Source organism: Lupinus angustifolius, unplaced genomic scaffold (genome assembly GCF_001865875.1).
Source record: "Lupinus angustifolius cultivar Tanjil unplaced genomic scaffold, LupAngTanjil_v1.0 Scaffold_114_29, whole genome shotgun sequence".
NCBI classification, from domain to species: Eukaryota; Viridiplantae; Streptophyta; class Magnoliopsida; order Fabales; family Fabaceae; genus Lupinus; species Lupinus angustifolius.
This window is the reverse complement of record NW_017724951.1, coordinates 44,414-57,321: the sequence shown is the minus strand read 5'-3', so window position 1 is coordinate 57,321 and position 12,908 is coordinate 44,414. Positions and strand designations below refer to the sequence as shown.

General features: G+C 30.6%; 2 protein-coding genes and 1 non-coding gene across 5 annotated transcripts; 1 reads left to right on the top strand and 2 right to left on the bottom strand.

Moving 5' to 3' along the window:
- Window positions 1–3,624: 3,624 nt before the first annotated feature.
- Window positions 3,625–3,704, bottom strand: TRNAL-UAG. Its single transcript has one exon. It is a non-coding gene; the product is annotated as a tRNA-Leu (tRNA).
- Window positions 3,705–5,003: 1,299 nt separating this feature from the next.
- On the top strand, window positions 5,004–10,781 carry LOC109339837. 2 transcript variants are annotated; one of them, XM_019577358.1, is made up of 2 exons: window positions 5,004–5,769; window positions 10,769–10,781. In XM_019577358.1, the coding sequence occupies exon 1, from the start codon at window positions 5,131–5,133 to the stop codon at window positions 5,764–5,766; it is 636 nt and encodes a 211-aa protein (XP_019432903.1). In that variant the 5' UTR covers window positions 5,004–5,130; the 3' UTR covers window positions 5,767–5,769; window positions 10,769–10,781. The 2 variants fall into 2 exon arrangements, with proteins under 2 accessions (XP_019432903.1, XP_019432904.1); XM_019577359.1 differs by lacking the exon at window positions 10,769–10,781 and adding an exon at window positions 5,944–6,005.
- On the bottom strand, window positions 9,527–12,263 carry LOC109339839 (vacuolar protein sorting-associated protein 55 homolog). 2 transcript variants are annotated; one of them, XM_019577361.1, is made up of 5 exons: window positions 12,132–12,263; window positions 10,952–11,003; window positions 10,243–10,282; window positions 10,082–10,166; window positions 9,527–9,874 (listed from the first exon to the last, which is right to left on the bottom strand). In XM_019577361.1, the coding sequence occupies exons 2-5, from the start codon at window positions 10,982–10,984 to the stop codon at window positions 9,691–9,693; spliced, it is 342 nt and encodes a 113-aa protein (XP_019432906.1). In that variant the 5' UTR covers window positions 10,985–11,003; window positions 12,132–12,263; the 3' UTR covers window positions 9,527–9,690. The 2 variants fall into 2 exon arrangements, with proteins under 2 accessions (XP_019432906.1, XP_019432907.1); XM_019577362.1 differs by lacking the exon at window positions 12,132–12,263 and adding an exon at window positions 11,099–11,347 and having other exon boundaries at window positions 9,666–9,874.
- Between the last annotated feature and the right edge of the window lie 645 nt (window positions 12,264–12,908).

The following is a 12,908-nucleotide window of genomic DNA, read 5'->3' as shown; positions in this document are numbered from 1 at the left end:
TTTGGGTCACCTTATCCATATTCATGTAATATCCACTTAGATTAGGGATGACATAAGCATGTCCGTTTGTAAAAAGGATATGAAAAAGCATGTCATAACCACCTTAAATATGGGCAAGATGGGCTTGTGTGCGGTTCATTGTAGAATTTATAAAAGTAACAAAAACCATGTATAACTAAACAAATATATATTTTTTATCATCATAATATTTTTTAAATTAGGTAGGACATATTAGTTCAAACAATTTAACATTACATATCATTCAAATATAATGAAAAACAAAACATAATACTTAATAATTAAGCTCACAATGCCCACATACGCCTAACCTTACTTGTGAGCAAAATAGACATTTTGGATTAATTGAAAGATTTTCCATGTCTTATACGCCCAATAACTATGGACAGGCCCCATAGGATAGCCTCCCAATTGCGATTGGTAATTACTATCATTGGCAATTTGAGTCATGCCCATGGGGCCGCCCGCCTGCATGTTTTAGGTGAGCAGAGCATGAAAAATGTGTTCATCCGTCCTAAAATGCTTGCCCAAGATGCTCTTTTCGCAACAGGCATTTCAAACGGGCGAGCAGGGCGGCCCACAAACATTAATGAAACTACAATTAGAAATTTGATGAGCCAAATATGACAAGAGTAATTCACATCCTCACTACTCGAGTACAATGTAGCAATTTTTTAAATTATAATATCTTACTAATTAACTATATGTTCGGTTTATGCAAAACAAAGTGTTAAGTTTTGGGTTTTGAATCACATTGTCACAATGTGCATCCATGTAATCTCAATTATATAACATGAATATTTGCAATGTTTCAACAGTCAAATAAAAAATAAGAGACAATATATATTATCTTCCAATGTTCCATGTACTAAATCATTTTTACTTTTTTCATTTAATTTAAGGCGGCCCACAAGCCCATTCTACCCATATTTAAGGCGGACATGACATAATATTTTATGCCTTATTTAAAAACGGGTATACCCATATCCACCCTAATTTTAATAGGCATTGTGTGAACATGAGTGACGAATGAATACTCTCTTAAATTGGAAGAAGACTAGAAGAATTGTTGGAGAAAGTGGCGAGGAAATTGCAAGAGAAAGCCAAGGATGATTTTGGCAATGGAGGTGTGGGGCTTTATGGAATGGGTCAATGGGCAATTCTATCAATATCAAAAAAAATGTTTAATCAAATTTAATTTCTGATATTTTTGATTGAATATTCTTGGTGGGATTTAGTTTCGAGCAACAATGTTGCGGTGATACATGTGCTTCAAGTTAGAAAAACAAGTTATGAGGTTGAATATGTTGTTTTATTTCAACAATTGAGAGTTGTCGTGTCATTTTGTCATTATAGGTTAATTCAATTTTTGTGGCGATGAATACATACAAAAACACTAATAAAAAAAGTCTTTTTAAGCCCATTATATTCACAAGTCCTTAACATTTTACTCAATAGAGTTTATTCATTTATTAATTGTGTAGAATTTTTGTATAATTATTAAAAAAGAATTAATGATTGGAAAGACAAAAGTTACATTATGTTGTATTTAAATGTGAAGTTGCTTAGTAAAACAATAGTTTTATAGTGAATCAACAAATGGATTAAGTAAAAGATACTCACATGATTGTAGGTTAATCATAAACTTAGTTACTTAAAGATGAAATGGTTATATAATTAGTTATCCGAAGAAAATTGTCATAAAAGTCTTCCTAAAACTTTGAAATGACTACCACTTTGGTTATTTCAAAGACTGAACTAATGCTCATTTGAATCTTTCAATGTTTGAACTTTGCATTACATGATTGTCATTTTAAACTTACAATAATCTTTACCATGACTATTTTCTTTTTAGGGTGTGTGTGTTTGGGAGTACTCTTTTGGAGGGGGAGGGAAGGAAGGGGAGGGTTTAGGAGAGGGATTCCCTTATTTGGGAGTTTAGTGGAGAAGAGGGAAGGGTTTTGAAGGATTCTTCAAACTCCCTCAAACCCTCCAAATGCCAAAATACCTAGTTTCCCCAAATTGGGGTGTTTTGGGATGAAAATAAGTCAAATTACCTAATTATCCTTACTATTATTATTCTATAACATATAATACATAACATACTATTGATTTTTTAAAGGAGGAAGAGGGGTAAAATAGTATTTTGTATTACATTAACCCTCCATCCCCTCCTGTCTAAATTCCACACTCCCAAACAAGGGAGGGGTTGAGTTAGATTTGCCCTCCCTTCTAATTCCTTTCCTCCCCCTCTTTACCCTCTCATCCCTCTCATTTCCTTTCCCTTCTAACTCTCAAACAAAGCCTTAGAGACTGAGCTTGATGTTCCTTACATCCTTTGATGATGAATGTCACATTTTATTTTAAAACTATATCACTTCAAAACTTTATCAACGATTTCACAACTAAAATAAATTGCATGGTTGAAATTGAGAATTCGTGAGTTGCAAATATTGACATGATTAGAGTCCTATTGCAATCCAAGAAAGAACAATGGTTAGCGTATTTAGAAAATCTAAAAACATCACCTCATTAACAAAGGGTAACATTTATTTTGATCATTTATATTATTTTTAGGTTCAAAATTGATTTGAAAAGCGTGTCAATTTAATCATATATCTTTTTAATATTTATCAAATTTTCCATTTCATGAGAATAGTGTTAAAATTTCACAAGAATATATAAAATTATTGTCAAATATTTATTCTCCTATGCTAGATTGGTGATTAAAAGTTAAAATTGACAAATATTATAAAAAAAACGACTAAATTGATAAATATCACAAGAAAATTTTGTTTTTAATAATAATCTTTGAACAAAATTAACTCATGCAGAGATTATTTGTGGTTCAGACCAAAATAATGAAGTTCAAAGCCATTTTTTTAAATAGAGAGGGTACGTATGTCACCTATTATAAACGTAACAACGTTGAGTACTATCTTAATGGAAAAAAATGAAAACATATACTTTTTTATCATAGAAAAGGGGTTGATTTCCTCTACTGTATATTTTACTTAATATATATTAATTTACACAATTAACTATGACAAATGATTGAGATTATTAAATTCGGTTAATAAATGAATATATATAAAAATTTGGTCTATGTTCATGCGCATTATATTTAAAGTACAAGTTGTACATTAGATGAGTTTCGTTCTAGAAAAAGTATTTTTTTAGTATATATGTTTCCAATAGATCTTGAATTACATTACTCTTCAGTACAATAAAACTTCATTCTAACCTCCAATATAGGGGAAAATCGTGAAATTACGTGGTAGATGTATGTGCTATTGTGCAATTTTGGTTATGATAAAATTTTACATTTCTAACAAATAAACTATTTTTTTTGCTTTCATGTTTTTTTATTTTACTAGTTTGATTCCTAAAAAATTGAAAAATCTAAAACATTCTGAAGTTTCTTTTAAATATAAATATATTTATTTTTAATATGTTTTATAATATCTAATAAAGACTAAATCGGTGTTTAAAGTTTTTTATGACCATTGTCAATTTCTAAAATTTTAAATGAAATTTAGGAAGGTTGAAAAATAAAAATGAAATCTGAATTTAGTCTTTTATTAATGCTGAGCAACCAAAAGGTAATGACAGCTGTGGGATTTGAACCCACGCCCTTTCGGACCAGAGCCTAAATCTGGCGCCTTAGACCACTCGGCCAAATTGTCTTATATATGTTATTCGCACAACTTAAAATTATACGTACCCATATCACATACACGTTTGGCTTAGCTTCCCTAGGAAAATAAGAAGTGGTTGTGACAAAAAAAACTACACAAATGCATCAATCTTCACCCCTAATGCACATAGAGGAACGATTGGTAGTGGTGAAAAGATGTGATGACACAATTGAAACGAAGGTAAAGAAACAAAAACCACACTATGGGATAGTAGGTCAAATAGACCTTTTATCCCATAAGAAAAATAATATTATCATCATACTAATCCTTCTATCTATAAGAAAATGACATATGTTACAAGATGATATTTATTTATTAGTGATTGATTTACAAGTGACATATATCATTTTTTTAGGAGTATAAAAATTTAGTAAGATGATATATCATTACTCATCCAATAAACTTCTTACAGGTCTCTAGTTGACATATGTGATCAATCAACAATTCTTTTTGGACATTTGTTTGAGAAAACTCAAGTTAACCAAATTATTGAATTACCTCACCATCACTCATTTTCACTAGGGGTACCCAACATCCTATGCGAAACCACATCCACTCATAAATATTATATTTACTTAATTTTTTTAAACATTGAGAAGTGAGAAGAAAATAAATACTAAACTAATATCTCTTTAAAATGGAATCGAAATACCTAAAAAATTAAAGGCTATGTTTTCAATATTTATACATTGAATTCACCCAATCATATAAACATAAAAAATACTCGTAATAGAATGAGTAGTTACCTTAGTCCTTCATAATTCAAAATTATAATCCTAGGTAAAGTCACAAGTAATAACACTTGTGATTAATAAAGTAACTATCTATTCTTTATATCAAAAGAACCAAAAAAAATACTCATAATAAAATAAGTAGTCACCTGAATAGTGTTGTTTGAATTTTCTGGTACTATCAAGTGTATTTTCTCAACAACAAAAATTAGGGTAAGTAACTACATATCCCAATGAATATTACTCATAAAAATTGAATCATTAATTTTTTAGTTATTCTAGGAATTGAGCAAAACTTTACACTACTAAATTATGTTTAAAACAACTATCACAACTATAAGATTAAAAAAACTAAAGCAATATACTAAGATTGAGGATCTATTTTTAAATATTTTAAATATATTATTTATTCTAGTCACTAATTCAATAATTAGATTAACCTCAAATTGAGTGCGAGTAAGTTATCCCTACTCATTTTTTAAAGTTATGTAGAACCGAAAGTCCAATGTTTTATTCAAAAAATGAATGAAAGAAGTCATAAATAGGTATGGGCCCCACACACAGGTCATTCACTTTTTTCTTCATAGTTAAGCAGCGACACTACGCCACATCACTATACAAGTAAATTAGTGATTATCCACAATCCCTTTTTTCTCTCTTCTTTCACCACCAACTATCACAAAATGTACCCCACAATCGGATCTCTTCATCGCCGATCATCCTCCGATCGCCTCCTCCAACCCTTCACCTTCTCCCCCACCGCTTCCTCCGCCGCAGGCGATGATTTCAATGAGGCTGAACTTTTCTGGTCCGGCGACCTTTCCGAATTGAAAAATAACCGCCACCTCATCACTCCTACCGGTGATAACAGCAAAAATCATAACCGGAATTTCAATCGCTCGTTAAACTCCGGTATCCTCGCTGTCTTAACCGAACCCGATCACGCGCCGGTGATCTACCGGAAATCATCCATTCCGTCATCATCTTCGAGATTGATTCCTTCGTTGCCAAGACCTCAAGGCTCTTCCGATTACATAACGCAATCGGTTGATTGTAGAAAGTTGCAGCAATCGGCGCCGGTGAAAGTTCCGATGATGAAAATTCCGAGGAGGAGGAACGGCGAGGAGCTTGATCTTATCGATGATGATGATGAGGACGATGATGAGATGTTGCCGCCGCATGAGATAGTGGCTAGAGGTTATGGAGTTTCGCCGAAGACGACGTGTTCGGTGTTGGAAGGAGTGGGAAGAACTCTGAAAGGGAGGGATCTTCGTCAGGTGAGAAATGCTATTTGGCGTAAAACAGGTTTTCTCGATTAATAAGTTAATTTTTTAGAGAAAAAAAAAAGGTATATGATATTAAAATCGAGTATTGTGAATGGAAAAATAACTGTTTTCAGCTTTAGACAGCATTGTTCTAATGCAAGATACTGGTAAAAGTTGTATATTGTGTCATCCATCGTTCATTTTCATTATGATTGACTTTTGTGAAAAAAGTCAATTTTTTTATCTCTATTATTTCATAATAATATGTGAAGAGAAGTTCAATTTTGATATGTTAATATGCAAATGATTTAGCAAGTTTTATATGTAAATTCAAATGTTTACCTTTGTTTTAATGCATTGTTGTTTCTATAATATCTCAAGCTTTTTAGTTTGATATTTTCCTTCTATTTATTGTTTGTCATGTGTATATTTCTGTTTAACTAAGGTAAAAGAAATTAAAAATAAAGTAAAATGAAGATCTAACTCATGGGAGTGTTCACAACTATACCAATTACCCATGGAACAAACTGTTCTAATAGATATATTTAGTGAGATAATTTGGTTACTCAATTTTGATATTTTTTGGATCTTTATCAGTTTTTCAATCATGCAGGAACCAAATTGTTATACATAAAAAATTTCAAAACATCTTTTTAGTGCAACCATACATTAACAATTAGTATAGTTTGTTGTTGAAATATCTATTAAGAGTAAGAGAAAAAAATGTATGTAATAACATTGTCCTCTTCAATTTAATTACACTAATGAGACAAGTTATTACATGTCTAGAAATATAATAGTGAATATAATATAAACATAATAGTGAATATATATAAGCTGTAATTTGCCTATTCATAATTATTATTTTTGTTCATAAATGTCATAGAAAGACAAATATGAGTTTAAACTTTAAACTCCAGAAACTAAACAAAGGTATAAAAAAAGATAGAGAAAATAAAACTCCAAAAAAGTGTAGCAGCAAGTCAGGTATATGAATGGATATGCCTCAAAATTGTGAGTTCAAAAAGGAATTCACCTTTCACACATCTAATTGAATCATCATTCTTGCCCTCTATTTTTTTCCACAGATTACCAGTTAAAAACTATATATAAATGTTCTAATTTTCATAAAATCCAACTCTAGGCACTAAAAGAAAAATACAAAAAGTGTAGTCAGATATAAGAATGGATATGCCTCAAAAAGTTTGAGTTCATAAAGGAATTAACCTTTCACACATCTAATTGAATCATCATTCTTACCCTCTTTTTTCTCTTATACAATTAAAATTGAACAAAACAAACACAATACCAAATCTGAAATCTGACAAGAAAAAACATTATTTTTGTAAGAAATTGTTTCCCACAGGCATTGAGAAATGAACAAATTAAGGAAGGGATCTTAAGGGCTGCACATATTACTGATCTATAACAACAGATTGAAACGAAAACGAAAGAAGAGAAAGATAAACCCTAATTTGATGATGAGAATTGAGAACAACAGAAGAGAAATGGGGAGAATATATAGTCCCATTGGTTTACACTTTAGGGTTTTTGTTTTAATCTTTTTGGGGCTAATATTGGTAATTGGGCTTCCTAGTTTAACTAAAACTTAGGCCATGACTTATTGGGGCTTTCTGATTACCAACTGGGAGGAATTTCTGACATGCCTATTTTAATTTCGGAAGTGAACCTAATAAAGTGATTGTTAGATTAATATTAGAGAGAAAAAAAAAATGTATGTATTAATAGTGTATGAATTTTATAGATTGTTACTGCATCATTTATCATTAAATATTTAATTATCATTGACTCTTCAAAAAATAATTCAAATGAATGATGTACCAATTGTCATTGAAAAGTCGATATTGATCATGAAATAAAAAACCTAGAATGTGAAGTATGTTTACGAGTTGTATTTTGAATAGAGTAGAATGAAAGGAAGGTTTCAGATTTACTTTAAAAATATATTTTATAATTGTTATCAAATAAGAGGAAATGTTGATAATTGTTTTTGGAACTAATGTTTCTCAAATAGATGGTCTAAGCTTATCACTAATTCTCTTATAGATTATTTGTTTAAGATAAGAGTTTAACATTTTAGAAACTTAATTAACATGGAAGCTTATTTAAATGACTATTTTTTTAAGTATCTCTTATAATATGATAGAACAAATATTGTTAAAAACCAATAAAGCTAAACATTTGAATAGACTAACAAATTTTCTTTGCTTAAAGTCTAATATAATAACATATTAATAATAATAATATATTTATTAAATAAGCCGACTATAGATTACAATCATATTTTACAAACACAAAGCATATAAGACACATGTTTAAGTTAGCATGAAAAAACTTTTGAAACAACGTAACTACATCAAAAGTTTTCTTTTCATCAAATAAAAAACTAACTAAAATAAAATAAAACTCCATACAGTTTGCTAGTTAATATGGGTAATAATTAAGCTTAGAGGGGTGACTTCCAAATGCATAGAACTTTATAAGGTGGTAAGAACAATTATTAATCTCATAGAAAATGGAGAACAAAAGAATTAATCACCCTTAAACATCAATTTTGTGAAATTAACATTTGAAAATATTTTTTTTTTTGGTATAATGGAAAGTTAAAAAACATGAAAAGAATAACTAAATTAGAGAAGAGATCCTTCACAAGGTAATATTGACGTTCTAAATCCTAAGCTTGTCCGAAGAGTGCGAGCTAAGTGTTATCATGAAGTCAATCACTTAATTAACTACTCAAAAAATATTACAGAATATGGCACATTGTCAAAACAATTAGAAACCCCTATGGTCCTATACATCATACCACATAAGAAATAGAATATAGGTTTCTCTTTCTCATAGAGGGAAATAATAAGGACAGAGCTAAATGAGAGACAATGACTATATGTAGAATAAAATCTTAATTTCTCTCTTTTATTAGTTCAAATAGAAATGTGAGAAAAAGAAAACAATATAATTATTTAAATGGTGATAAAATTTTTTCTAGATTCAATGTAACCTAAAATCAAAATAAAATTATCTTCAATATTAGATTTATAAAGTGATATAAGTTTTTCTTTAAGTGTGAGCTCAAATCTTATGCATGGAGATAGCTTCTATTGAAAAAGCTAACCACATTATACAATAATACTATAATGTTTTTTATCCAAACAAGATTGTTTTATCTAAATACCTATGGCTAAAAAATTCTTTATAATGAGAATAAATTGTCATCACATAAAGAAATATGGTTGCCCCTAACTTATTTACAAAAAAAAAAAACTGAACACCTCAAAATTCACTAACCTGACAAAGATATATTATCCCAAAATATGTCCCAAATCATATCTTAAACTAATAAAAACATGTCATGTTAATTAAAAAAATTAATACCCATTATTTTTTTCTATTTTTCTTTCATTGTCATTAGTTTAGTAAATGATTTGGAACAGCAAATCCTTTTCCTAAGTGGTATATTTTTGTCTCATTTCAAAGGAAGGAACTTTGTATTTTCTCCCCTTAAAGTCTCTTTGCTAACTTCTTTCTTGATCTATTTCTGACATTCCAAAAAAGTGCATAATGTTAAATTCCTAGTTAGTATAAGTTAGGCTTAATTAAAATAGTTCAATTGGTTAATTTGCAATTTATCTTGAAATCAAATGATATAATGAATGTTATTCAGTTTACTCGCAGCTTTTGGAATCTGATAGGGAAACCCTACAACATGGTTTAGATGACTTGACTCTAGGGAACAACATAGAAAATGCAAATTTACTATTATAACATTAGACTCAATTTCTGACTCAAAGGGTACACAAGAAAATTTGATACTTACTATAACAATAATGCAAATTCATCAAAAAACAATCACATGCACATTGGGTATACAATGGATAGCATTACATATATTTCATTATATATTTTTTTCCCATAATTGCCATAATTTTCACTATTTGGCTTTTGTGGAATTTGTTATCACCAATCATCATCAAGGCTTGCTTGGTGAAAACATAAAACAGTACATACAAATATGAAGAAAGATACAAGCTCGATGATCATCGCTCCGGTCTCAATCATATGAGCATGCTTAAGGATTATAGGAATCGCTATGCTCCCCACGGATGACGCTCCGGTTAGAAATTTTGCAGCATCTATCCAACTGCAACATAATATCAAGCATTATATACACTATTAAAAAAAATTATCAAAAAAAGTTTGCCCCTGCACCCATTGAATTGAAAAGGTCATATAAACAAGTGTAACACCGACAGCGAAAGACCAGTGTGTGAAAACAATATAAAAAGCTAAAACACATATAAAAGCAGAGAATTTATCCGAGAGATCTTAAGGGCACGAAGATACTTACCCGCCACCCTCACGGCTCATTAGAAATTGAGTGGAGCCACCTCCAAAGAATAAGCAAGGCATGGGCACCAGAACATACATGAGAGCTGCAGGTGCAATGTTCTGACGATTAAAATTTCGAACTAATAAACAAGATTTCCAGCTTATGAGACTCTAACTCACCCGATAACATAGGCCACCAATTGTTGTATATTGCACATGCCTGCCACAGCAAAAAGAAAGCAAACCAAATATGCTTAAATGGTTGTACGTAATTGTAATTTTAACATATTAAATATGAACTAGCATTTCATAATCAGTTACATCATGCAACTAATAGAAATACTCTTCTCTCTACGTCCCACCTATTCTAGAAATATTCTTCCCTCTGCTTCCCATCTATTCGTTTAAGAACCATTCCTTTCTTTCCCATCTAAAAATCCCCAACATTGGCATCATTAAGAATGTAAAAAAATTTGATTCTGAATGAAACCGTGATCCATAACTTCAAAGTTTAAACATAATAAACCTAAAAAGTTCTCAGCTGGTTTGACCGGTATCTTGCAGGGTTTAACAACATGGTCTTATGGCTCAACTGAGATATTTATCACAGGGGTAATATGTTTTTACTTAAATAGATTTTTCACCTAAGATTTCAACAAACAAGTACTGTTTTGTGGTCAGAAATATTATGTTATGCATACGAGAGTAATTTTCTTTATGTAGATACAAATAGCAATATCTCTTGATTTAATTTAAAAACAATGAAAAATTGTTCAAACCTAATATGATGGATACACAATTGTGAAAATAAACAGAAATGAACAAACATATATGAATTCATTTCAAGTATTTCGAGCTATCACAATTACTCTCATTGTGGAAAACATACCAGAATCTGTAGCAAAATGCTAGATGAAAACATAAAAGCCAACCCAGCAAGGCTGCATGTCGAGAAAAGAAAAAGGTTATAGTTAATTTGCCATATTTTGCAAGATAATCATAATACAAAGCTCAAAGAGTTTAGTTTTCAACTCACACTGTAAAGACGAGAAGAACCCGAAAACACCAATTTGTTACATGAGATAGAGGACACAATTAGTAACATGATTTAATATATATTCAAAAGAAAACGAGCAGAATATAAGCAAACAAAATTACAAAAATGCATAGTAGGTTAAGGGCAGCATGAATTTGGCCATAGCAGTATAACATCCAAAAGTAAAAATGAACTGGTGATAAACAAAATATGTGTTCTGCCACTAAATTTAACTTAAAAACTATAAATTATAATCATGCAAAAGCTAAGACTCTGCCTCTACATTATAAAATAAATTAATCTATGTACCCCTTTTCTCAAGTAGTCACAACATTTTAAACAGGAAACATGTGATACACTCGGTGTTTTCGTGTTCTCACTTCTTATTTCTTAACCTCAACCCAATATAGAAAATGATGTGTCGATTTTACATGCATCTAGATGTACCTCACCCAAATTATCAAAAATCAAGGTTTATTGGGAAAAATATAATTTTTTTTAACTTGCCCCCCTAAATAAAGTAGTGTTCTTCTTTAGCCTCATCAATGAGAATCTTCTACCTTCTCCCCAATAACCAACCCAAGTGCCTCTCCTGCAAATATTCTCAATTTTTCTGGTACTACCAAGGGTACCCCTTTCGGGGTGCGTGTCTACCCTCCCAACAAGTGTCACTTGTTTTGGTCATCCTGGATCTATCCATACTTTACATCACTATATCAATGTCTTGTTGTTAAAAATTCTCGATTTTATTATAGCAAGGACTAACTAAAGCTACTAACTTCTTGAATTTTATGTTGAATTCTAATATCTAGAGCAATCTCATCAATCCCAAACAGAAAAAAAAAATCTTTTTATCACAATCCAACTAATACCCACAATAATTTTACGAAAACCGAATGAATTTCTACATTATACAGAAGATTGCAATTTATAGCCCTAACCTAATTGTTGATTATAGCATAATTAAAAGGGAAATTGATTATGGGAGTGAAAGTAAATTTGACCTAATTTGAGTAATTCGAAATTGACGTACCGTGAACTGTCATCGCCATTGTTGAGAAATGAGAATTTCTATGCCGTTACCCTACCAGGAAAAAAGTGCAGAAATGAGGTTTTTTTCCACAAATTAGAACTTAGAATTAGTTATGTTGGTGTTGTTGAAGAAAGAGAAAATTTAAATGATAACTAGGTTTTGAAAAGGAAAACATAATTATTTCTTCCTAATATATTATTGTCATGTTTTATAAATAAATAAAAATACATATCGGACGCCCAAACCTGCAATATTTACGGGTACACATGTGAGTAGTGGGTATTTACGAATACCCAACATATTTTTAGTTTAATTATATATTTATATAATTTGTAATAATCAATATGTAAAAATAATTGTTACAAGAATAATATGATAAATTTATGATCAAATATATATCATTTATTATGAAATAATAATAATAAGAAATATATATAAAAGTTTATCTAAAAACTAAATATATAAATTTGTGGGTATCGGCTTGGTGGATATCACAAAACCCGCTTCCGCCTATAAGCTATTATTGTGGGTACCCGTTGTTAGGAATGGCAACGAGGCGTGTCGGGGGCGGGTTTGCACATACCCAAACCGGAACCCAAAATTCAAAACCCGAACCCAAACTCAACGGGGTTGAAAATAAAAATACCAGCCCGAACCCGTCGGGTTTCGGGTAACCCTAACCCGAAAAACCCAAAAATGATAAAGTATTAAGGAAAATATGATATTAATTTCATGTAATTTTTCTCTAGCATTTATATTTTCTCTTGTATTATTTCA

Excerpts from the sequence above, each read along its gene's own strand:
- LOC109339837 (XM_019577358.1), top strand. The coding sequence starts at position 5,131 with ATGTACCCCACAATCGGATCTCTTCATCGCCGATCATCCTCCGATCGC.
- LOC109339839 (XM_019577361.1), bottom strand. The coding sequence starts at position 10,984 with ATGTTTTCATCTAGCATTTTGCTACAGATTCTG. Across the intron at positions 10,283-10,951 it reads GCATTTTGCTACAGATTCTG|GCATGTGCAATATACAACAA; the intron begins GTATGTTTTCCA and ends TTGCTGTGGCAG. Across the intron at positions 10,167-10,242 it reads TTGGTGGCCTATGTTATCGG|CTCTCATGTATGTTCTGGTG; the intron begins GTGAGTTAGAGT and ends TTGCACCTGCAG.